Source organism: Catharus ustulatus, chromosome 5 (genome assembly GCF_009819885.2).
Source record: "Catharus ustulatus isolate bCatUst1 chromosome 5, bCatUst1.pri.v2, whole genome shotgun sequence".
In the NCBI taxonomy this organism is placed as follows: Eukaryota; Metazoa; Chordata; class Aves; order Passeriformes; family Turdidae; genus Catharus; species Catharus ustulatus.
Window position 1 is genome coordinate 3,910,898 of NC_046225.1, and position 24,928 is coordinate 3,935,825.

The 24,928-nt window shown below is 38.5% G+C and overlaps 1 protein-coding gene across 1 annotated transcript in view; it reads right to left on the reverse strand.

The window, feature by feature from the left end:
• PRDM5 (PR/SET domain 5) overlaps window positions 1–24,928 on the reverse strand; it is a 52,956-nt gene that overhangs the window by 4,680 nt on the left and 23,348 nt on the right. Inside the window, exons 11-15 of the mRNA XM_033060657.1 lie at window positions 21,038–21,131; window positions 19,856–20,016; window positions 18,592–18,685; window positions 9,177–9,262; window positions 369–473 (exon numbers count right to left, since the gene is read on the reverse strand). Coding sequence (XP_032916548.1) covers window positions 369–473; window positions 9,177–9,262; window positions 18,592–18,685; window positions 19,856–20,016; window positions 21,038–21,131 — 540 coding nt within the window. The remainder of the gene's footprint in view (window positions 1–368; window positions 474–9,176; window positions 9,263–18,591; window positions 18,686–19,855; window positions 20,017–21,037; window positions 21,132–24,928) is intronic.

Below are 24,928 nucleotides of genomic sequence, written 5' to 3' on the forward strand. Positions count from 1 at the left end.
GCCTGAAAGCCCCTTGATTTCAAAATTATAATAATTTGGAGGGAGGGGGTTTACATTCTCCATTTCAAAGAGAAGCTCCTGCCTTTCTCAGCAGGCACCTGTCCTCCAAACTAAAACAGCAACTTTTGTTTCTTTGTCCATATATAAGCTACACCTGATTATAAGCCGCACTTTGGGTTTGGACCATAATTTTAGTCAAATTATGTGGTTTATAATCGTGAAATTGCTGTACATGAAATTCCCTGAGCAGTCTCTCATTCCTTGGGCAATCCAATCCATGTGAAGTGCAACTCTGCCACAACATCCCTGCAATGAAATGCTGCTGCAGTGAGGCTGAGAAGACAAAGGAAAGGAGGAGAGGAACTCACATCACACTGGAAGGGCTTCTCCCCGGTGTGGGTCCTCATGTGCTCGTCCAGGCCCCGCTTCTGACTGAAAGCCTTGTTACACTCCGAGCACTGGTACGGCTTTTCCTGCGTGCAATGACAACAGAGAGTGAAAGTGAGGCAACACAGAGCCCAGCTCATTAAAGCAGTGGAATTCCATGCTGGATGGTGCAAGTTTTATATTCTCTCCAAGGTATTACAGGCAGTGAAAACAACAGAAAACGACTTTCAAATGATTAAGTGAAAGCTGGGAAAGCTGTGGCCTGACAGTTTCCACTTCAGCACCCACTTATGAATTAATTATCTGTTCCAGTCTTTCAAACCCAGCCATTTGGGGAGTCTGCTTTTTGTCACGTGAAAGGTACAGAAACATAAAATTCCAGTGTTCTTTACCCTCCACAAATGCTTAAAGCATACAGACAAGTAAGATTATCCACAAAAACTTCGAGTTTGTTTGGAGGTTTCCAAGCACAGGAAGAGGTGGTACAAGGAAAGCTTGTGGCAGCAGAAAAACTTATTTTGAAAAGTGGTGACAGAAGGTTAATCACACACTCATTGCAGAATCTCAAAGGAAGTGCAGATGGCAACCAAACCATCTGTATTTTTATTAGAACTATTGGTTAGCAGCTACTGTAGAACATGATGCTGGAAAAGCTGCAATCTCACTGACCTCACATAAATAATTAGAGATACATGAGGAAACCCACTTATGTAAATGTTTTTTCTTTGAGGTTCTTACTTCATACAGAAATTTATATAGGTGTAATTCTTCCTTGATTCCACTAAAGTTACAAAAGAAGTGTAAAGAAAGCAACAATAAATCAATTAAATGCAAGAATTAGCATTATGGCGCTGCACATGGTCTCATTAAAATTTCCATGCTCTAAAGGCACCCTTATTTTTGAACCAACTAGACTTCCTTCACTCTCTACTTTTTTTCTGTGGTCTCTAATTCTGTACTGCTTAAGTTCTGAAGAAAGGTATTTTAAGAAAAGTAAACACTTTTTACCAAATTAAATTCAAAGCAATGACTGCAAATCAATAGGCAAAAAAAAGCAGCTAGATCTGTGAATTAACAAATAATAGGCAGTAATCAAGTTCTTCTGGGACTTGATGTGGGATCCAAGAATAAGTGAGATGGAACAACTCAGGCATTAAAGCAACAAAGAGAATAGAAGAAGCTGTCTGTTATTGAATTCCTCCTCTCAGTCTCTGGGAACCATCAGGTCACCATACATTGCTGAATCCTGCCAGGACTCCCCAGCATTCACCATGCACCTATCACAGTGCACTGCCAATCAGTGCTGGCTATGTCCCAGTCTCCCTAGGGCAGCTCTCTGCAGGTCCACAGACCTTTTGCAGACTCCTCCCATCAGGTTTCCTAGAAAAGACAGTGTTGATTCTATGATTCTTCAGTAGACAGGAACACACAACAAATTACCTAAAAAATATTTGAATGGATCTGTAACAAAAAAATTATCATTTACACCAAAAGTTTCATGTGACAGGGAGCTCTGCTGACCTGACTAAAGACTTCATGGAGCAGGATCTGCATTTTTAAGGGAAATGTATGAAAAAGCCATGTGAAAAGCAGGTTCCTGCAACAACCCCTTAATTGGTTTTGCATTGTGGTTAACACAAACCACATTTGTGAGTTCTCCAAAAGGAGCCTTTCTGTGTGGAGTTTGTTGCCCAGAAAGTGCAAAGTGAAGTGCATGATGTGCACATCTTAAACACCTACCAAAGCATTCACTACTGCAAACTGCACCACGTGGACTCGCTCCCTTTTGATCATCTTGGTCTTCAGCTAGCTGAAGAACTTGATAATGACCAGGTCAATCATTCCAGTGCTAAATGGATTTCAGGATTTGGACAAAAAGCCATTTTAAACTCTTGGAAGCTGAAGCCTGTTATTATCTTCTCCCAGGTTATGTTTGGTTGTTATATCTTTTATATTTGTATTATTCTCTGTGGCAAAAAAGGGTTTATCCAACATCCCCTTGGCATTGGTATTGAAATTCACATATGTGGTGCATGAAACACATCCAAAGCTGTCTTTGATCTAATTTTAGATCCCTTCCATCTGTATATCCCAGTGACTTCACTGATTCACACCAGCCTCCTCTCCCCTGAGTGAAGCTGCCCTCCATTCACATCTGTTTCAGGAAAACCAGTAGTGTTGTCCAGAGCAAAACTTGGCCATCAGCTATCTCCAGAGAAAAAAAGACTTCTTTTTCTGTTGGTTTTGAAGTCATCATCCTCACAGATCAATTTCTTCAAAACAAAACATTCTATGCTTTTCCTTTTCCCTCTGCTCCTTCTCCCCCTCATGTCAAATTTCCATTGCACAACTCTTGGAGAAAGCATTGTCACATGGAAAATATGTTTGCTTAGCATAGCCATCACTGCTTTAAATATGAGGAAAAAAACAAACAACATGCCAACAGGTCTGAAAAAGTTAATGCCACCACTAAAAGGACAAAAGGGACCAATGATGAGATGAGAAAAAAGCTGGATAGATTTAAAACATCAACAAAAGGGAAAAACCTGCTAGCTGTCTACAAAACAGGAGCTCATTGGGAGGATGATCCAAGTCTGACTTCAGAGGAGGCAGCAAGTGCTGTACAATAAATCTGCCCTCTGCTGAAGAAGCATCTGCCAGGCCATGGCTGTGGTGGTAGCCAAGCTGAAGGATTACATGTGTTTTCTTTTACTGACCATCTAAGTGAGGAAGGGAGCAGGGAGAGCAAGAGAGTCAGGACGTGGCTGATACTGCAGTGATTTAATAGCACAGTTTTAAGCATGGCAGGTAGGAATAGAAATATGTAGATCAGGATTTACAACCTCTCAGCCTCTGAACAAGGAAAGGCCAAGCACAGCTCAGTGGTACTCTGGAAGGTGCTTTGCTCTGACACATGCTAATCTAAAATCTCCCATCTCTGATGGGTTTCACCATTAAAACTGAGAGAATCAAACATTTTTAAAACCTTGTCAAATAAAACAGGGCCTGCAGTACACACTCCTGTGTCTGTAGATGGCTGAATCACAAATCACACTTTGAATTCTAAGCAAGTTGTGCTTTGCATTAAAGATCTCACTCAGAACATGACCAATCTCAAGGACATTTGCTGCACCTTCAACAGCTTGGCACAGAGTGTCCTGCAAGCACAGCAGATAGAAATACTCAAATGCAGAATATTTGAACTGCTTGCTGCTGCAGCAGCAGTTGCCTTGAGAAATAGAAATACATTATGTACACTGAGTTAGCACTTGCACACTGCCTGTTTCTGTAAACCTGGTAATATTGGTTACACAGGTGAAATGTGAATCACTTTGGTAGGAGTCTCTCCAACATGCTCTCTAAATCTGAATTTATTGCATCAGCTCAACAGTCACAGCAAGACAAACATCAATTAAACACTATTATTATCAAATAAACATCTCAAGATTAAAAGAAGAGTTAAGAACACAACTACCAACTTGATGGGTCTGCATTTTCAACATGCTGAAAACTGAAGCTTGAGAGAAGTTCAGAGAAAAAAGGAAAAGCCCATCAGGTCTTGATGTAAATATTTACACTTGTGACATGAACATGAAAATTGACAGATATGAATAATGGTGATGCTACAGGAGACACACACAAAGAAATAAATAATCCCTTTCTTTTCATTTTTCTAAAACAAAACCTTCCTTTGCTCCCTAAAAAAAAATCTTAAAATGTCTATTCATGAGATACTGATACAGTAACATGATCTGCTTTCAAAAGGCATTTTATGTGAAAAGTTTGAAAATATTAACATTACTCTTAGTAAATATGATTTATATGCTTGCATTTTCAGCTGAACAGAGGGTTAATAAAAAGACTGTCTCCTTAAATTACTAATAGAACACTGACACTGGAAGACAAAGGGTGATTAGAATTTACAGCTCTACAGAAGCACCAGGGATTTAAAACTTATAATATTAAACCTCAATTTAAAAACACTTTACAAGAACATGTTTCTTCTGGAGAAAAGTAAAATCCTTTAAAAATAAAATTAGATCAGGTCAAGATTATCCTGTTAAAACAACTGTGAAAAAATTCTGGCAGATTTGAACAAAAATGTGACTTTTGCTTGAAATGACTAATGGTTTTGAGAACAGGTCTCAATTAATTCAGTTTTAGGAGTATTAAAAAAAAATCCTTTTTGCAATAAAATTTATAATTAAAGTCCATTTCTTAAAAACATCCAGTATATGTAATTCATTGAGCTTTACCTTATCATTAACTTCTTCTTTTCCATGGTCCTGCCTGTTTGCTGCCCATAAACTGAAAAATTCTTAATTCTTTGTGGTTTTTTTAACTGCTGAGGCAATTTCTGCCCCAAAAATTTAGAGAAGGGGGGTTTATTTAATCAGAATTGAAAATTCAATAGATGCCCACCTGTTCGTGGAAAATAACAGTTTCAATATAGAAAAAGTACATTTTCACACTATGAGGAAGGGATGATCATCAGTCAACATTACATAAAAAAGTGTGAAAATATAGGTGCAATGGGATTCAAACCTTCCACACTGTGTGTGCAAACAGATTCCAGAGGCAAGGAAACCACAGCCCTGGCAAAGTCATCATCCTCAGGCAGATGTTTGGGAACTCACCCCTATCTCAACAGGGAAACACAGATAAATCCAAGATGGAAAAACCCCTCCAAACACAATCAACACATCACACTATTTCATTACTCACTGTCATGTGCACACAAGTCTATATTTAGTACACAAAGAAATTGTTTTTGACAATAGAATTCTAGGGTGCTTCTAGAACACATGACCCTTTCTCAAATATTTCCTGGTAAACACAGGAAAAGTAAATTATGTCAATATTGTCCTTGCATTATTTCTCATTTCTTATTATCTCAATATTCTTCTGAGTTGAAAAAGAGGGGGCAGTGTAAAGTTCCAAATGAGTGTCTTGGAAAGCCTGTTTAAGTCAGGACCTTGTCTTGTTCAGGGAACAAAAAAACTGTCTGGAAGAGTCCTCTCACTTCCATACTCACCATGATTTATCCCTGTTCCCATGAAATTCATAAATAAAATTCGAAATTATTTCAAGGTTGGTTAATTTCTGCACATACTGTATTTAAATATTAATGTGTTTTAAAATAGTAGGCACTTATGCATGAAACAAAAATGATACACTGAAATTTCTCTAATTTTTAAATTACCTCAGAAATGCACCTAATTTAAGCACAGCTTGGCAGCTTCCACCCACTGGAACTCAGAGTTTTAAACAAGCTATAAAAATTAAATATATCTGTTATATGCAAATATGAAATATTCAAATTAAGTGATGAAAAGCCATTTTCAAACAGCTTCAACTCTTTCTGTTTTCCATCACTGAATCCAACTGCAATAAAATCACCATTCTCAGAAGTAATGAAAACATCAATTTTACAGGACAACAACTCTGGGCACCTATCAATGGCCACATTTGCAAGCATTACCAATTCTGTTGCTGTACCATACCATAATTTTTCCACATGTTTAAGCTCAAATGTTGCAATGTTAAGTCAGGCACTGAATAAAGCCTTAGGAAAAAGCTGAAGTTCCTTGCAGTGTGAGGGTTGAAATGTGCATGTAACTCTGTCAAAGCTGATATGGTCTGTAAACTCATTTCATCAACAACTTCAATAAGTTCCTCATTTACCTTTTCCTAGGCTATTATATTTCTCCTTAAGGAAAAAAAAAAACCCCAAACCCATCAAACCATAAAGCAAACACATTCACTTTCACAGAAACAAATCAGGACTCAGGTGACACTTTAATGTCAGGTGGGTGGTGTTTTCTCCCCTGCCCTGGCCAGCAGGGGTTTGGCTTTACCTTCTCTGTTTACTTCAGAGCTGACACCTGTGACCACCCACCAGGCTGTGCTCACTTTAGCAGCTGCCAGACCTTCAGCAGCTTTCTGCAATGATTTTTCCAGCAGCCTTCCCTGATCTCCAGCATCAAGTCTGGCATATTTTACCCACTGGTAAAATACACTGAGATTTAATCTCTACTGTCTTTGGTGAAGATACAGGATTACTTTTAAGCTACTTCACAAACTTTCTGGCTAAAAGACAAGATTCTTTTTTTCAAGATATTTATGAGAATAGCCCTTGCAGAAGGGTGCTATGATTGTGTTTATTTCCACATTGCTAGGCTCAGCAAAATACTCTCAGGATTTATACATCTCATTATTTATTCTTCCAATAATGATTTTGCATACAAGAATAAATTTCAAATAAAAATTATTTGTAGGAAAAGGTAAAAAAGGGAAGAGCCTTACTCTGTTTTGAAAAGTGAAAACATGGGATGACTGAAAAAAGAAATGTCAAGTGTGACTTCCTGGTTTATCTTGTTCTTGGAACTGACAGAAGGACCCAAACCTTTGGCAAACACTGCATTTTTGATTTCCTCATCTTGAGTTCATCTTTGTTTAAATAGCCTGGGAACACAGAACATTAGCATTGTGCTCAGGGGTCTCACTCTCTGCACAGGTTTCTTTCTTCCCTGGAGAAGCCCTTACATGGTGCAGTTAGAACCCATCTCCTTCAGAGTCAGGATTCAGATCACCAGCCCTCACTTCAAGACAGACACACCTGAACAGCTCAGCAGCTGCTTTCTCTGCTGAAAGGGAGTTGGTTTGGTTCCTGTACCCTGCATTCCTGACAAGCATCAACCTACTACTAAGATTAAATAAATCTTCACATTCTTGCCAAACACACAAGAGCTCTTGTACATAATGGTGTCTTCCTCATTTACCTGCCAGTATTGCTGCTCCTCAACTTCCTTTCCCTTCTTTCCAATTCCCTTCACACTCTGTTCTTTCACATCAGCTAAAATACATATTTACTCCCTTGTACCTGCACCAGTATTTACTCACCTGACCAATACAGTAATAGCTTATTTTCCCACAGTACTTCATGGATAATGTCCTGCAGAACAGACTCATGGATAATTCCTCCTTCTGGGTTGAAAATCCATGGAAAGTTGGTACTAAATTTTGTTTTCTCTTCTCTTGTTTTTATTAATAATTCTAGCCCATTTTTTCTCCTCCTCCTACTAAGACCTCCTTTGATTTTTTAGCTGTCCAGCTCTACTTAAATAAGGTGAACTGTGAGGAAGAGGGAAAGCTGGGGCATGCAGGATTACAGCAACAGGCTTCAATGTAGAAATTACTATTAAAGTAAATGTTATCAGTACTGATTCTTACCTCAAAGTAAAAAAATATTTACATGGAGATAAATGAACATGTAATGGCAATCAAATATGAATGAGCCTCACTGTCAAGTTTTGGGATAGGAGCAGCAGCACCACCACAAAAAGAACGAAAAGATCTAATCAAGTCTAAAAAACCATGTTTGGCCTGCATACTTTAATCCTACAGCATAGCTGTGGGGAGGACCAGCAGTTTGCTTAGCACCTCCACACACCAAAACAGAAAAACCTGAAATGTGACCTTTCAGATGTAGATGATCAACACATCTCAAGTGTATGGAAACATTTAGATCACTTTTGGTGTGAACTGAGTTCTTTGTACCTCTAAGGATAGCATTTGGTCTCCATGGTACAGCAGAGCATTTCCTGAGACATTTTAAAACAAATTTTATGATGTTCTTAGTGCAACACAAAGCCTGCCTCATTACAGTGTCTACATACATTAAAAAGAAATATCCACTCCTTAAAATTTATTTTTCCAACTCCTCCCTTTCCTATCAGCTAAAAAATGCTTAGAAGAAAACACCATTTGCTGTAAATCACTGTAGACTCTAAAAGCCTAATATTATTTTTTCCTCTATTTTTCTTCTACAGAGGCTGGGGGATGTTTGTTGTTTTTACTCAAACTGTATGAAAAATTCAGGAAAAAAAAATTGAATTTGGCACTGTTTCAGACCTTGTTTACCCCTTACAGTCATGCAGAACTTAGAGGGGTCATGAAATTTCTCCTGGTGCAAACATAGTTAAGAGGGGACAACAGCACAGAATTTATTGCATTTCTTAAAGTGATTTAACAGCTGGAAAAAAAGGAGAAACAACTAACAGCATGGGACTAGCCTGTTCCCAACAAACCACCAAGAAGGACTGCACAAACTACTGATTACTTGTAGAATTTGGGGTACAAAAGCTACAACTTCTCTAGGACCTCACAGTTAATATGCTCAAGACCCTGTAAGAACAGTAGAAATTTAAACAGTTTTTAATTTTACTTACTTAGAAAGCAATTCTGTGTGACCATTTCCATATGGAGAATACTAAGTTAAATGTCACCTTTCCTATTTCCCAGTAGATGCAGAATTTTCTTGGTTTGGCCTCAAGGGCTGTAACAGTTCCCAGTTAGATAAAATTTATATAAAAATTGTCATCAGTTAATAAAGTACAGCCTCTCAAAAGCTCAGAGTGACTGGACTTTACAGGCCCAGTAACAATCAAAGCAGTGGATACTGAAGTTTCAGTACCAGTGAAGTCTTTACAGAACTGTTTACTCTGTAAACAGCATTAATTTATATCTCTAAACAACCACAGGTTAAATGAAGAGGTTACTACAGCTATTATTTCAACATAAAAGAAATCAAACACAGAAAAAATAGAAGGGAGTTCTAATTAGAATTTGTAAATTAATTACTTGAATCTTCACCTCTTATTTTGATAGGTATAAAACACCTTGGTTGGCAGAGCCCAATCTCTACACAAACAGCAATTAATTACTTTTCATCACAGGAGTCCCAAACAATCCTCAAGCAATAAAAACTCACCCTTGTCAGGACTTACCCTGGTGTGGGTGCGAATGTGCATCTTCAAGCCATCGTTCTTGCTGAAAGCTTTGTCACAGTAAGGACACTGGTAAGGACGCTCCCCTGGAACAACAGAAGCATCAGAACCCAGCAATGTGCCTTCAGAGGATGAACTCTGGCAAACTGAACTGCTTTTCTCTTCAAAGAACAGATTCAAACTTTAGAGAAATTACAAATCATCCTGCCTGAGCGGGATGCAGTGCTGGATCAAAATATTCCTCTTTGCTGCTCTTTGATTTTGCACTACAATATGAGAATATACACAGCCAGCCTTGGGGGAAATAAAACCAAAAAGAAAACACCTAATGTCCTTGCTCAGACCACATTCTACAGTGATTTACACACGGTCATTTTTATGGTTAGGCATTAACTGCTCCCAAATATTTTTTCTATTTCACATCTGGTCATTATTAGAGGCCTCTGGATGTCAGAATCCCAATGGAATACAAAATCCACCCTTTTATGATGCTGTATCTGTGTTAGAAGCTGGTTAATCAAAAGTTTCTGCAATATTTGTGTCCCAATTTATGACTGAAATAGAAGCAGAACAATCTTAGCATCTCCCTTGCAACATCCCATATCTGAAAGGTATTTGTTTAATGGTCCATTACACTGGTGTCATTTGGCATCAATTTTCCCAAACTCACATTAGTGTAATGTGGCTACTGAGCTATTCAGAGACAGAGACCATCATTAGGAAGAAATGTATTTTAATTTTTAACTCTTCATGCAATGCACTGCAATATGAGTCTATTGCCTCCTGCTCCTGTATACAACACTTTAAAAGCAAAGGTTGTTTCCATTTCAAAACAGCTGAAAAAATTCAGTTGATAAAAAATTTTTGTTACCAAAATGGATTTTGTTCTACACAACCATAATGCTGAAGGAGTTTTTCCAAATAAATTTTATCATAAGTTAAGCACAGCCTGTTTTATAAAGTCAATGCACAGCTTGACCAAATGTCAAGCACTTATTAACACTCAACCTTCTAAAACAAGTACAAATAACCACATTTCACAGTTTAAAACAACCCAAACCAGACTATTTCCCTGATATCCCAAAGATACCAAGAGTCACTGCTGGACATGAAATTTCCATATCCACACCTTGTGTAGAGATTCAAGGGCACCTGAGGTGAGATGATTATTTAAGGAAGAGGATGGCCACCCTTCCCTATTTTGTAGGTAGATTATTTTGTTCTTTTCTTTCACTTCTGTACAGGTAACTGTAAATGACAGAAGCACAAGACTGGCCAGCAAGGCACTTGTAAACACAAATATTTTTCTCTCTTGCCATCTCTCAGAAAGCACCACTGTGTGAATTGGGGTTTGGGGGGTTTTTTTAGGATGATGACAACAATCTCTGTGTTAGGGCTGTGTTTGCACTGAGCAGTTTGATATATGATCCTCTCTCTCCTGACCCTTGATGCCTCTAATTCATGCCTCCGAAATTCAAACACTCCAACAGTTGTCAGTACTCAAATATTTAATTAATCCAGCTGACATTTTTATGTCTGGGGGCTTTTGAATGGAGAATTTAAAGCTTTCAGCACTTTGTAAGCAGATGAGCGATGACAGGTAGGACTTGTACCCTCCTCCCTCTCTCCCCCACCCTCATGTCTGTGTGAAGAGAGAGACTTCTGCCTTCAAAGGATAGGTTTGAGTTTGTCTGAAACAAATTAACAGTGACTCTCCCAGATCAACCAGGGACACCACGGTGCTGGAGGAGTAAAGTACCTTGGGAGCTCTCAGCAGATGCCAGCAGAGGGCAACAATGACTCCACATCCACCTGTCACACCTGAATTCAGTCAGGCTTGGAGCTGCTGTTACCAACTGTCCACTGTCAAAAATCTTCACTCCAAAAATCAAGTTTACTATGACTTGACATTCAAACTAGGAGGCATCTTGTTTTTCTAAATTATATCAATTTCTCATGCACTTGTGTCAGTAATTGCCAGCAAAACTACTTTAAAAATGGTCCTAAGTAATTTTACTGTTGCTCTTATTTTTTGTTATTTTCTTTCACCTTACAGCCTGCATGCTTAGAATTTATCCAAGCGTCCTGGTGCTTACACAAACATCTACCCTGTCATGTCCCTGCTGTTCCAGAACAAACTGCTCAACACATTAATGGCACTTCTGAACAAATAGCCCCAAATAAATAATCCTGGGATAAATTGCAGTGGATTTAGCATAATTCAAAGTCTAGACATTCTACTTCCAGATTTTGTATGAACAAAAAACCAAAGCTTTTAACATAATAAAAATAAATTTAACCTTAATACAAGGATTATGAAAAACAATTCCATGATTGAAAAACATATGGGATTTTGATCTGAAACCATGTCATGACAGAACTGACATCTTTTTTTTTCCCCTCCATCTCTAGCTTGAGATGACAATACCTAGCAGACCTTAATGTAGCTTAAGGAGTTAAATACCAGATTCTCCCATCCCAGTTTGACTCAGGACAGTTTCCTGTAAAACATCTGTTGTCAGAGGTGCTCTAAGGCAGGATTTACACTGAGTTTAGCACACAGATCTTCCAAACTCAGACACAAAACAATTAAGAAGCAAATCTATATATACAGTAGTTTTTGAAGATTTCAGTGACTACAGCTAGACTAAGTCCTATTTAATAAGGACTTGGAAACAGTTAATCAAGCTGGTCATATGCATTGCTATTTTCACACTGTGTTTTGCATTCCCTGTAGTCAGCTGAGCCACAAAAAAAAAAAAAAAAGCTGTTTTTCAAGTTAGATGGAAGCACCAATGTTAGTGATTATTTCAAAGCAATGACCTCAAATAAGATTATGCAAATATGTACTTTACAGGTGAGAAATGCATTACCATCCAATGAGGAAAATGAAAAAGGAAACATCCAACTGAGAAATAGTCCTGATCTAAAGAGACTGCAAAAAAAATGCCTGAAGAGCCCAGCAAACCAAAGAAACAGCCTCACTGCCCTTTCAAACCATACCCAAGTATTATTTCTATTTCATCTGTAAAATCTGCAGTCCTGTTTACTGCCCCTGTTCCCCTGCAGCTTGTTTAGTCACCCAAATACAATTCTCAGGTATTCCTGTCAGCCTTCAAGCAGGATTTCCTGCCTTGCTGTCTTTACTGGAACTCAACTGCTCAGTTAAGGAATGAAGAATTTGAACTATGCAGTGAAATTATGTATTTTTTAAATACACTTTTTAATGTCTCTGCTCAGTTGGGGTATTAGCATCAATGGTTTTGGTGAACACACACAAACATCAGAAAAGGACCTACAACAAACTGCAGTGAACATCAGATCATGTGTAGTATTTGCAGCCTCAAGGAATTCCTCTCTTCAGTTTTCTTTATAAAAATGAACAAATATAATCACAGAATGTGGTCTCAGACTGTTCCACAGACATTTCCCATGTTCTAGACACAGCTCCCTTTCAGATGGTGAGCTATTAATTATTGGGATTAGAAGATTGTTTTTAAAATAAAAATTATGTTTTTCTATAAAAATATTTATATAATTGCATTGTTTCAAAAGAGCAGCTTTCAGAATAGTTCCAGCACACTCTAATCCTTTTTAAAGCCCTGACTCAAGCCTGGGGTAGGGAGAGGTTTAGAAGGGAGCCTCCAGCATGGCCCAACTGCAGTGGAACGAGCACAGTTCACCTGGGGAGGAATTTGGAGGCCATCTGGATCACACATTTAACACTCCTTACCAGATGATCCACAGGGCAGCCCAGGATGGGAATTTCAAGGGGGATTTTTTAGTCAGAGATAATCTGGGGTGATGACAGCATTCAGCAGCAAGTAAGGATGGGCAAAAGGTTAACGGATGTAACAAAATTATAATCTGTGACATCTGCTTTAGAACGCTGCTCACAAAGGGCACCTGAGGGCTTCACACATTTATCCTCAGCTGCTCTTGCCCTTAAACAGAGCTCCCATTCAATTATAAAAGTTGTGTCCTTAACTGAGCATTATTCAGTTAATGCACTATGCAAATATGTACACACAAACAAAACCTAAAATACACAGAGATCTAAACTTCTCCCACATGGAAAGGGACTTCATCAGGAACCAAAATTAAATTAAACAGGAACTCAATGAACCCAGTGATTCCAACAGAACTTCAATTAGAAAATGCCAGGAAACCAATCACTGTGCAAAGATTAAAAAGTCAAGAAAACATTCAGTAAATTTCACCACTCTGGTATTTGTAGACCTGTGAGAAAACCAACATCTCTTTAAAACAACCAACTTCCTCTTGTGCAGAGGTGGAAATTTTCTACATCCTGAGTAGCATCTTCAAAAGCATTTAATACCCTGCATCTCTCAGGCATTTCTGTAATTCTGACCAGGGATTCCAGGGAGGGAAAAGAACGGAAGAGTAATCAAGAAGCTTGGCCAACTGCAGCAGTGAGCTGATTTCCTTATGACATCTGGACTAGTCTTAATCCAGACTAGACCAAAAAAAGTGATCTGGCCTGTGCAAAATCCTGGCCTGCCTCCTTTTCAGCCACTGAACACTCAAAATTTAGCACTTGAGAAGGTACAGAAGTCCCCACACAGAAACAGCTCTCTCATGCCAAGAGCTGAGTAACTTGGTGATGTGAAAGATAAAATACTTGAGGACATCAGCTGAGACAAGACCCAGAGACACCAAAAGCACCGGAAATTTTATACTCATAGTGGGCCAGATAAAGAAAGGGATAGCTCTGACTGCTCTGAGAACAACTCCTCAGGTATGGGGAAATTAGAGACAATTCTGAGTTCATTTTCACCAACATTCAAATCTGGCAGACTCTGAAGACAAGAGATGAAATGCCTCTGTTTGTTCAGGTGGTTTGTTTCCTCACTGATGATGAATAACTCTAAGTTTGTGTATTTGTGAATGCTTTCTAAGCAAGCTCCAACACTCATTTTCCAGGCACCAGGGAGAACTACAATTGGTTTCATGTAAATCAACTACATGAATTTCCCATCCACCAAAAATACTCACATATTTAATAAGAAAAAACCTCAAATCCTATTTTTTCAAAATAAGGGAAAACCAGAAGGCTTGAAACTTTTTTTTTCTATTACTTGTCTTTTTCTAAGTATTTAGCCATGCTTTAATTTTTGAGGTGTGGAAATGGTATTTTCACAGCTGAGGTGGTTTATTTTCTGCAAAGTTTAGGGTTTATTAAAAAAATTCAGATTATTTCTAGTTAAGACCAATAAAATATTTGCCCTATCTGGTCCATCAAAATTATCATTATATAATTGAGATAATGGCTATTTGCCACTAAATGAATCATAAAGACTAATAAAAAAATCTACAAAATAAAAACTACCTGAATCCATGTAGCAAAGCATGAACTACCATTATTACTTACAGACTTTCATCAGTTCTACAGTGGTATCAAGATTTTAGGTAATTGTAAGTAATAAATAAAAAACAGATACAACTTTAAAAAACAAACCAGTTCCATTCTTTGCAGCTATAGGTGGAATTAATCTGATTTCTGTATGAATGGAAAATGTAACACCTATTACTTCAGTGAACCAAAGAGCCAACTAAGTCTTTTAAAGAACATGCACTAATCAATCAGTAACTCATTTGATCTAAAGATGTCTCATTCAAATAATCTACCTCTCAAAAGAACATTTCCTCATTCATGGCTACAGACAACAAGAAGCTGACAGCTGCATGAAACTTTACAGGTATTTTCAAACATTTAGCTCTTGTCTGGAGATGAACAAGACAATGATGTATAAACTGAAAGGTTTAGAAATGCAGAATCCTTACCTTTGAGGCCTTCTGCAAGCTCCTTTTTAAACTGGGTAGATAAAAGAGGGATCATTTATAAGTTATTAATAGAAAGAACCTATCTGTAGACATCTGCAAGCTGTTCACTGACTAGATAGACACATTCTTTCACATACTTCATTGGCATATGAGAGGAAGTTCCTTCAAGTTTGCCTTTTATCTTTTTTCCTGTGTAAGAAAATATAAATTACTTGTAAGGTAATTGAGCAGAAGATCTGCTGGAATGAGGATCCTGGCTGTACATTACTATGTACATGAACAAACAGTTGCTTGTTTAGCTATTAAACTTTTAGTGATATATTTTACACCATAATAAATTAAAGTTATCCTGTACTCATTACTTCCTTCAAGTACTTTGAAGTCTTCTTGCTCAGAGATGATTGAACTACTGTTAAAAACCAAAGATATTTTTTTTGTTGTGACTCCACCAGGAGGCATTTCAAGAAGGGAATCAGCACCTGAAGTTATATTTTTGAAAGCTTATAAAGCAATCTCTTCATATATAAACTGAAAAGGTAAGATTAACTGTGTTGGCACAAAGGATATAGAAGTCTGTGGTCCAAATGCTTTTTGCTGTTTTAATGTGATCTCTTGGTACTATCTTTTACTCATGCACATGGAAGTAAATTTGCAAAGAACCTTCTCAACTCATGCTTAAAAAACAAAGCTGCTTTTTGCACCTAGCAGAGCACGTAACATCTAAGAATGACACAATAGGTCATGGCTTTCAAATGACATAGAATTGAAAAATTCCTTTTTCAGAGAACATTTATTAGGACAGATGTACAGTTGTGGCTTATTATCAGGACTTCAACTAACTGATGGAAAAGTAAAGTAAGGTAATATTTTAACCTAGATTTGCACACCATTTTCTGGCAAACATTTATGGGCATTAGTTATTCCTCATCAGTCTTTAAGTAACAGTAGGGAAAGGACAGAATTACAGTTAAATCCTTAATTCTTAAGTACAATTATCCCTTAATTCTCCTAACTCTAGAAGAAATTTGCCTGCAAATATAAACCACTTCAGAAGAACTTTCACTGCTGTTTCACTGCTCAAGGATGGAAGGGATTAGGACACAACTAATTAGGAAGGCAACAGAACAAACAGCAGACAGATAAAATGTGTGTGTGTTTACACCCAGATCACACATCCACACACACCCCCCCAAGAAATTAACACCTTTAAATAGATATGGATAAAGCAACTGAGAAGCTGCACAAACTGCAGCCAGAAACTGCTAACACTGAAAGTTGCTTCAAACTTCAGGGAAGCAATTAACCTCCCAGCCCCCGGGTTTCAAGCCCATGGAGCAGACCATAGGATTTCTTTTACAATTTATGAACAAGCCAAGGAATTTATATCACAGTCAAAGGATTCTTTTGCTGAATTAACCCCAGCTCCCTGTGACCCTAAGAAGTCATAAACCAACAGGATACAGGAGAGGGAGAATGTGCTCTAGTGTTTCAGCTGACCTGCAGAGCGCTGTCCGTGTCATGCCAAGGCTGCAACCCAGATGATGAATTACAGAGCAACACTCCAGGTTCAGAGGCAAACATCACCCCCTTCCCTCTGCACATGCACATGCAGACATGTTCACTCACCCCAAACCAGCTCAATTGCTGCAAAAGGCCAAGTACTGTTTGGGCTCAATTACAGAGTCTTATTCTAACACAGGAGAGGGAAGAAAATTGCTTATCCAGGAAGCATGCATGTCTGTGTGGAACAACATTTAAGAGCACATGCTGCATATTAAATAAAAGACAAAACCACACTGAGCTTCTCTTTGTGTATATGGATTATTGAGCATATCAAAAACACAATTCCAAAGCAGAACCACAGAGGTACCATAGAATCTCAGCTTTTGTAAAGAATAATTTCATAAATATAAGAAGGACAAAAAGCGAGGCACAAGTCTCTATAAAATAACCTAAACGTATATTTATTTAGTAAATACAGAACAAAACCTCTCACACAAAGTAGATAATAAAATAGTCTAGATGATCATAAAGAGAAAATGGGATAATGCAAATGTCTGGACACAGACCTCAAAGCTCAACACCTGTAACCACTAAGACAAGAGGTCTTTGCAATATTTACATTTATGGTGGACTGCTTAGTTGTACCAAAAGCTCAAGTCTTATTCAGAAGGATGAATCATCTCCTGAAAACAGACGGTGGCTGCTTGTTTCACTTCTAGCTCAGAATGAAAAGTGATACTTTGAAGTCTGACTGAAGAGGAAAAGGATGGCACAGTTTTGAAATGATTAATTCAAACCCAAAGAATTTAACAGACACCAATACCATGAAGTGTTAATCACTGCAACATTTAGAAACCAAACATCCCTCTCTGAATAAAGTTTGTGGCTCCACTGTTTGATGAACCGAAAATTTCTTACTGCTTAGAAATTCCCTGAAAAGTTCAAGGATTTTCATATTATAGGGAACTTAAGAGTGGTCAATCTTTTTTACGCTGTTTACAGATGCCCTGGATTTCCTTCAGCAGCTCCCCTTGAAGTTCTTTGGGACTGATGCAAGCTATTCCTCAGGAATCTGTTTCCTCAGGCTCACTGAACATGGGGCAACAATTTCCTCTCATGATCAGTGTGCTTGTGGGATGACCAAGCACAACATGGCTCAAGCCTTCAGGTACAGCACCAAACAAAACCATCTCTCCAGAACTCAACATGAATCCAACTATGGCATTTTCTCACTCAGCCTTTCCATGTAGTAAAAATATTCTTTTTAAACCTAAAGTCAAAACTTAGCAGCTACTTGCCCCTATTTTTCTTCAGGATAATCAAAAATTGGCCAGGAACCATAACAGAATGACAAAAACAATTATTTCATTCATAAATTGTTTCCACAGTCCATATTGCTGTAATTCCAACCTGTATCATCTCCTGGCAAGTTTCTCCCCCTGCATTAAATTTACAAGCTACTAGAAATCTTCAGTGCCCTTCTGCTTCAAGTAAGTTCAGAATGTCACAGTCTCCTAAAATAGAGGTTACAAATTTTGCAGGGCTCTGTACTCAAGGTTAGATGCCCCTGGTGTGTGGTTTCATGAAACTCACTTTATCCCAACTCCTAAATTCAGGAAAGCCTGCTTGAGAGAACTGAAATCTAACTGGTAGCAGCACACACATGAAAATCATTTTTACTTAGATAGCTCCAGAGCATTTTTCCAAGACCCATCTGCAGTATGAGCTTGAAAAACTGGGGCTTTCTGCTCCATGCAAACTGATGGGTAACATCAGCAGCACACACAAGTTACTGCCATCCCCCTGCAAGCCAAACTTGGTTATGCAGAGGGAAGAAAATGGCATGCCAAAGGCAAATCTACACCATTTTATGTTGGAAACAAATTATCACAAACCTTTTTCAGCTACCTGATGCCATTATTTGAAGTGCAAACTTGCAAAATGAAACCTGACAACAGCTTTTACACGTTAAGCAGGTAAAAAGTCTGATAAAGATGCTGTGTTAAGCCTACCTGTAAATTTGCCTGTTTGTAGATAGATAAATTATGGACATAGAGAAGACTTTGTAAATCTGTAGCAAGGTTTCTCTTTTCATCATAATAAATACCTGTATGGCTTCGAATATGAACTCTCAGTGTTCCATTGCTTGCAAACTTCTGCCCACAATATGGGCAAATCTTCTCTTTTTCTCCTGTGTGAGTCTACATGGGGAGGGGAAAGAAAAGAATGAATGTAGAGCATTGAATAAAAAAGTGAAATATGGAATATTTAATTGTATTGATATTGACTGCTATTACCTCTATTATGTATTTTACCATCACACCAGGCAAAGATTCTAATTAGCTCTGAGTGTTAGAGAATTGATTACAAAAAGAAAATGGTAACTATCACCACCAGTAAATCACTGAGTTTGTCTTTTGGAATCAAGCTTTTAGGGCTAGAGGGCCTCACTGGTGTAAGAAGAATTATTTCAAATATGACAAACTCTCCCATCCAACCTGTGTGGTCAACAGCAAGATCACCCTGAAATCAATTACACACAAGGTCACCATCATTTTTCACACTGTACTTTCAACACACAATTCTGAAGATTTATCAGTCTACTGAATTACTTTTCCTTATAACTGTGGCTGTTCTTTTAGTGGAGAATTTCTGATGACTTCATTTAGAAGTGCTAATTTAAATGAGATAGGAAAGATAACACATTCAATTATATGTGCAGTTGACTATTTCAGTTTCCAGCTAGCACGTGACCATCTTCAGACAGGGAAATGAATTCTTATGTTGATGAAAAGACACTGAAATAACACAAAATTCTTCATTACATCATAAAAATGTAATTTTTTTTTTTCTCACATAGCACATTTTATGCTGCAGCTGAAGCAAAAGTAAATGAGATCTCATTTCAATACTGGATGGACTTGCATTGTTTTAATTCCCTGGCATTAAAGATATGAATGCTAAACTCCTCTTGATTAGGATACAGTTATTTGGAAATCATTTGTATCTGCAGCAGCAACTGGGATATACCAGACAGAAAGCTACTAATTCATTCCAAACACCCAAATACCAAAAGGATTTCTGGGAGCAATACAGTACAGCTACAAGGCTCACAAACACAGCCAGCCCTAGTCTGACAGGAGCACACAGCAAAAGCAATTCCAATTTTACACATATGTATGAAGCACATACTATAGGGCAAGCAATACATGCATGAGTTTTTGGAACAAATTCTAAAAATAACCCCACCATTGCAATCAGCATTTTAGGGTAAGGGCAATCACAGCTTTCTCCTGAAAAGCCAAAAAGGCAGAAGCAGCTGGGGATTCTACACTGAATCACACAAGAAATGATCAGTTGATTCTACTCACTTTCTTATGGCTCTTCAGGACTGAGGGAGTCACAAAAGCTTTGTCACACAGGTCACACTTGTATTTCTTATGTCCATCATGGACAACTTGAATATGAACATTTAATGTGTCTTTTCTCTTGAAGGTGGCATCACAGTGATCACACTTGAAGGTCCTCTCACCTAACAAAGAGAAAAAAAGGTCTCCCTGAGTTACCATCTTCTTCTTCAAAAAAAAAGTCCAAGTGAATGTTTTTTAGAGAAACCTTCAGAAAAACCTACAATTCTGCACACTGTCAATGACATATTTTGGAGACTCTGCAAATGGTTGTTCATTAGAATACACATTACAAACAGGTTTTTAACATTTTCCCCCATCATTTTTAACATTGAGAAAAAAAATCCAATGCTTTAAAAAATTGCAGAAGCTTTGAAAGTTAATCAATTGTCAAAGAACAAACTGAACACGCCAATCCAATAATTCATTTAACAGAAACACTGTTATGCAGAGTAAAAAAAGAAACATTTGTGGTTTTCTTAGTTATGCCAATGTGAATATTCCCCAAAACAAAGCATCTTCTTCTAAGCCACAAGGATTCTAGATCATGAGCTTTTTCTAAAATCTCAACTGCTGATGTTCAAAGGGTTGAATGACAGGCCTCTGCAAGTATTAAGATGGAGAAAATTCCACCAAAAATAAATCTTAACACAGTCAACTAAAAAAAAAAGGACAGAATGCCAAGAAAAGTTACTCATGAGGGAAAACAGCCACAGCATTTCTCTGAGCTGCTGCAGTTCCATGCCAGAGGCAGCAAACATGAGCCTGGGCTGGCACAGAAGAGACAATCTCAGTGTCAAGCTCTAAACTGGATTACCTACAAAAGCTGAGCAAGTCACCAACTTATCTCTGGTGCCATTTGTCCTTTCTTAAAATGGAGGTAACACTATCACACTTAATGCAGAAATCAATTTCTTGCCATCAGACCTCAAACCATTGCTGGATTTTCTACAGAGTATTTGGATTTGCATTTAAGTGCAAGGTCTGAATTTGGCTCTGAATTTTTTAACTCTCTGGGTACAGAGTTGAATCTTAGTATCAATTTAACACAGCAAGTTGTATATTGGAACAAGGTGCCCCAAGTTTGTTTTTCTCAGTCACACATGAGAATGGAGAAAGCTGTTTTCCCTCTGACTTTGCACCTACTGTTATGGATTAGGAGATGTCTTTGTAGAGAGAAGGGCGTTCGGAACAAGGCTTTGCATTCCTCACACTGGAAGGGTCTCTCTTCAGAATGGGTCTGTGGATGAAAGGCAAAATGTCAGAGCAAAGGCTCATGGAAATCCATCAGCTGTCATTGTCTAGAAAATTCACTGTAGTTATTGAAAACTCAGGAGGGGATATCCCAACTGGAAGCATCAGAGGATGAAGAATTAAAATATTCATTCTGCCATTATTCAGGATCCTGAAAGGCAGCACAGCAGCTACTCAGTAAGTTGTGCCTTCCCATCCTCACAACTGTCACATGAGGTGTGCACATAAACAGAAACAAAAATACATTGCTTCAGCTGCTTCAGCTTCACTAACACTGACCTGGAATACTTATTGATATGAATAAATCCTTTCAAGTGGAAGGCACACAAATCTCTTTCTTTATGGTTAAGTTTTAAGGCAAAATTAATCTGATTTGCAATAAAAATTGGCAAAGAAAATTCCTCAAATCATGAGACTGCTTTTATATATAGCTTCTTTTATTTAAAAAAACACCAAACAACAAAAATCACCAGAAGAAAATAAACAAAGCCATGGAAGCAGCAATACCAAGATTTTTGTTGGCCGTAGAAAAATTCATTGTAGTTGAAAAACAGCCTCAAAGCTATGAATAAAATAAAAGGCTCAGCTTGGATGAATCTCCCAGACCACATAGTTGCTGAAGAAACTTCTTTTCTGAAGCTTGGGAAACATCCAGCTTTATTTTACTTTTATAAATTCTAAAGCACTTTCCCTGTTTCCTAGTGTTTTTAACAGCTGTCCCACTGTAGATAATAAGCTGTACTGATTAATTTACTATCCACCCCATTTCCTACTATTTTTGCAAAGGAAAGCAGGTTCTCAAAGCATCAGCATCCAAATACTTTATTAGCTCACAAGGACCTTATTACAAGCTGGAGTGCCCAGAGGAAAAGAGAAAAGGGACAATAAGTGTTTTATAATATGTAGGAACATATTTACATAATATAATTATATAATATTTATATAATCAATTTCTGCTACCCAGAACTGTTACTCTACCCCTTGAACTGGGGGGAAAAGGGGGCTGTGGGGTGTCTCTCGAGAGGTTGGCTGAGGGCCTTGAAGCCAGTTTGATTTTAACACCAAAGTCCTCTCACAAACACACAGCACCAAAAGCTGAACATCCTGCAGTGGTATAGGGAGGCCTTGGGTTCAAAATTCCTTGACCTCAGCCTAAGTCACTAAAAGCAAAAAGGTTGCTGGAAGACCATCACAGGTATGGAATTCCTCATGTTCCTTGAAATCTGCTGCATGTTCCAGCCCAGACTCTACAGGTTCCCATCCCAGCTGCCATTAGGTGACCCCCTGGCAGTGAGGCCAAGGATTGACAGGACATGAAGAGACTGAACTGCCTTCTCACCTCAACAGGGGGTTCCTCCAGAACAGGCTTGGGACACATGGACGAGACACTGTGGGGAAGCTCGCAGTGCTGCTGCCTGTGCTGTACCTGTTCTGTGGATAAATAGAAGGGTTCAGTCTCCAGAGCTGTCAATCTGGCACCTTCCACGAGCGCAAAAGTCATGCTGCTTATTTCAAAAACCTGCTTTGGAACACTCACCATGGGAGTGACAGTTCTGAACAGCTCAGTGATTTGTACAGAACTCCTCCTTAGCAGCTCCTTTATACTCTGCTCATCTTGTGATCAAAATACACAGCTCCATCTGCACATGTGAACTTCCCTACAAGGAAAATCACCTAACCAGGCATACCCACATGTAAGGGTACACAGACCATGGCAGCAACTGAGGATGGGCTCTTGTGGAGCATTTCATAGCAGCCTTTCCTACCACAGCATCTGTGGAGGCTTAAGCCCAGCCCAAGGCTACTTATTCCCAACAGATAAACTGATGGAATACAGTTGTTTCAAATCATTATGCTCCCCAGGACCAAACAACCCTGGATTAGCCATAAACCCTTTAAAATCCTGCGTCTGATGACCTATTTCTGCTGACTGTCATGTCCTCAGATTCTGTTCTCTGAACTCATCCTCTGCACATAGTAACAAAGGAGCAGATGGAGCAAAACCATCTCCTGTATGGAGGTAATCGGCATTACATGGCTCAGAACACGCACCCTCATCCAGTCTAACCTGCATGAAAGGTGACTACTTTTATCTGTAGCACAGATAATCCCTTTTTGCCTCTTCACTTCAGATACTGCTCCCTTGCCTTGGCACAGAAATGGAACTGTATTCATATGATCATGTCAATCACAGTGTGAGGACATCTGAGCTGCTTCCATATCCTAGAACACTTCCCAGCCTTGGCATCTCCAAGCAAAAGGCAAAGCCAGCTTGTACATGCACCCACAGAGCAGTGCAGCACCTGTTTGCAGGAGCAGCAGGTCACAGAGGTGCCACAGCTTCTGCCTCAGATGTGCAGCTCTAAGAGCATAACAAAGTTAAGGTTCACATCCCAGTGCTCCACTGAACAGAGCAAATAGGCTCTTGGCAACTCCACTCTATCTCCCAAGTGAAATCCTGTGAAATGTGAGGAACTAATCTCCTTCTGCACTTTTGAAATGACCCAACAGACACCCACATCTGAAAGACGTTTAAAAACACATGTTGTGGGAGACATTTTGATTCTAAGACTTCCAACATGAAATCAGGTTAAAACCCACTCCCCACAGGAATTACAGAAACAACAGCACTGAATTTCCATGTAAAACACAAATAAAGAATTCAAAGGCACAAAATGCATCTGTACTCTCTTATATATATAAAGGATGTAAGCCTGCTGTAAAATCCAAAGGTTTTTTTTAAGCAGGTTGCTATCAAACTTAAAAGTATGTTTTCTGTTAAATCCTATTGATTTAAGTGTTTTTACTCCTATATCCATCATTCCTACTGCAGGTATCTATGCTCCCTGCTACTAGCCCAGTAACCTAATCCTGAAACTCAGAAAACCACCCTGAAATTATTCAGAGCTCAATTCTCTTCCTCCAAAAGAAAATAAACCTAAGAAGACATCGTACAGGAAACACACATTGAAAAATCATTAAAAACCCAAGCTGAAGAAATACACACAAGTGTAATACACAATAAAGTTTTACATTTACACTGTTTCTGGATCAGCATTCCTGTGAACAAGCAAGAGGAACCACTGGTCTCTTTCCCCAGGCATAGCCTTCCCAAAATCATGGCACTCAAAACTATTTTGGCCTCCCAAACCACCACAGTTGTGCACACACATCCAGACTCCCCTTCTGCTCTCTGCTCCTCTCCTCCTGCTGTTTCCTCAGTGGAGAGAAGTGTGCCTAAAAATGCAATTCAGGCCATCCATGGCAGTCTCCTGTCTCTCCTGTTCCCCTCCTCACTCAGCAAGTGAATTTAGAGACTGACATGTGGATGGGTGAACAGCCACAGTTGTTTGGGTAATCTTTATGCAAACACAGAACAAGGTTCTCTCAATATAGAGCAGAGTTGATTTACAGCCAGTACTAGGTGCAAACAGGTCCAGGAAACCAGCATTCCAACATGCTTTAAGGAATTCCATCAAAATTTGGTACCCACTAAAGCTGTCTAAATTTTAATATTTTTCCCATTAAGTGGAGCCTCTAATCCTTGCTTATGCTGGTGGTGCTGCTGCTTTAAACACAGAATTGGGTCAAAGTGTTTACTCCTTCATACTTAATCCTGAAGTCCATTTTCAACCCAAACTCTCTACTGGTCATCAATGGCAAGCTAACATAAGGAGACATGTAAAAAGTATTGATTTAGAATATAAAGCTATCTTTCTAGATAGTATTTTATACATTTTTCTTAGAATATATCCAATCTGCAAAGTTCTGTCCCATTTCCTT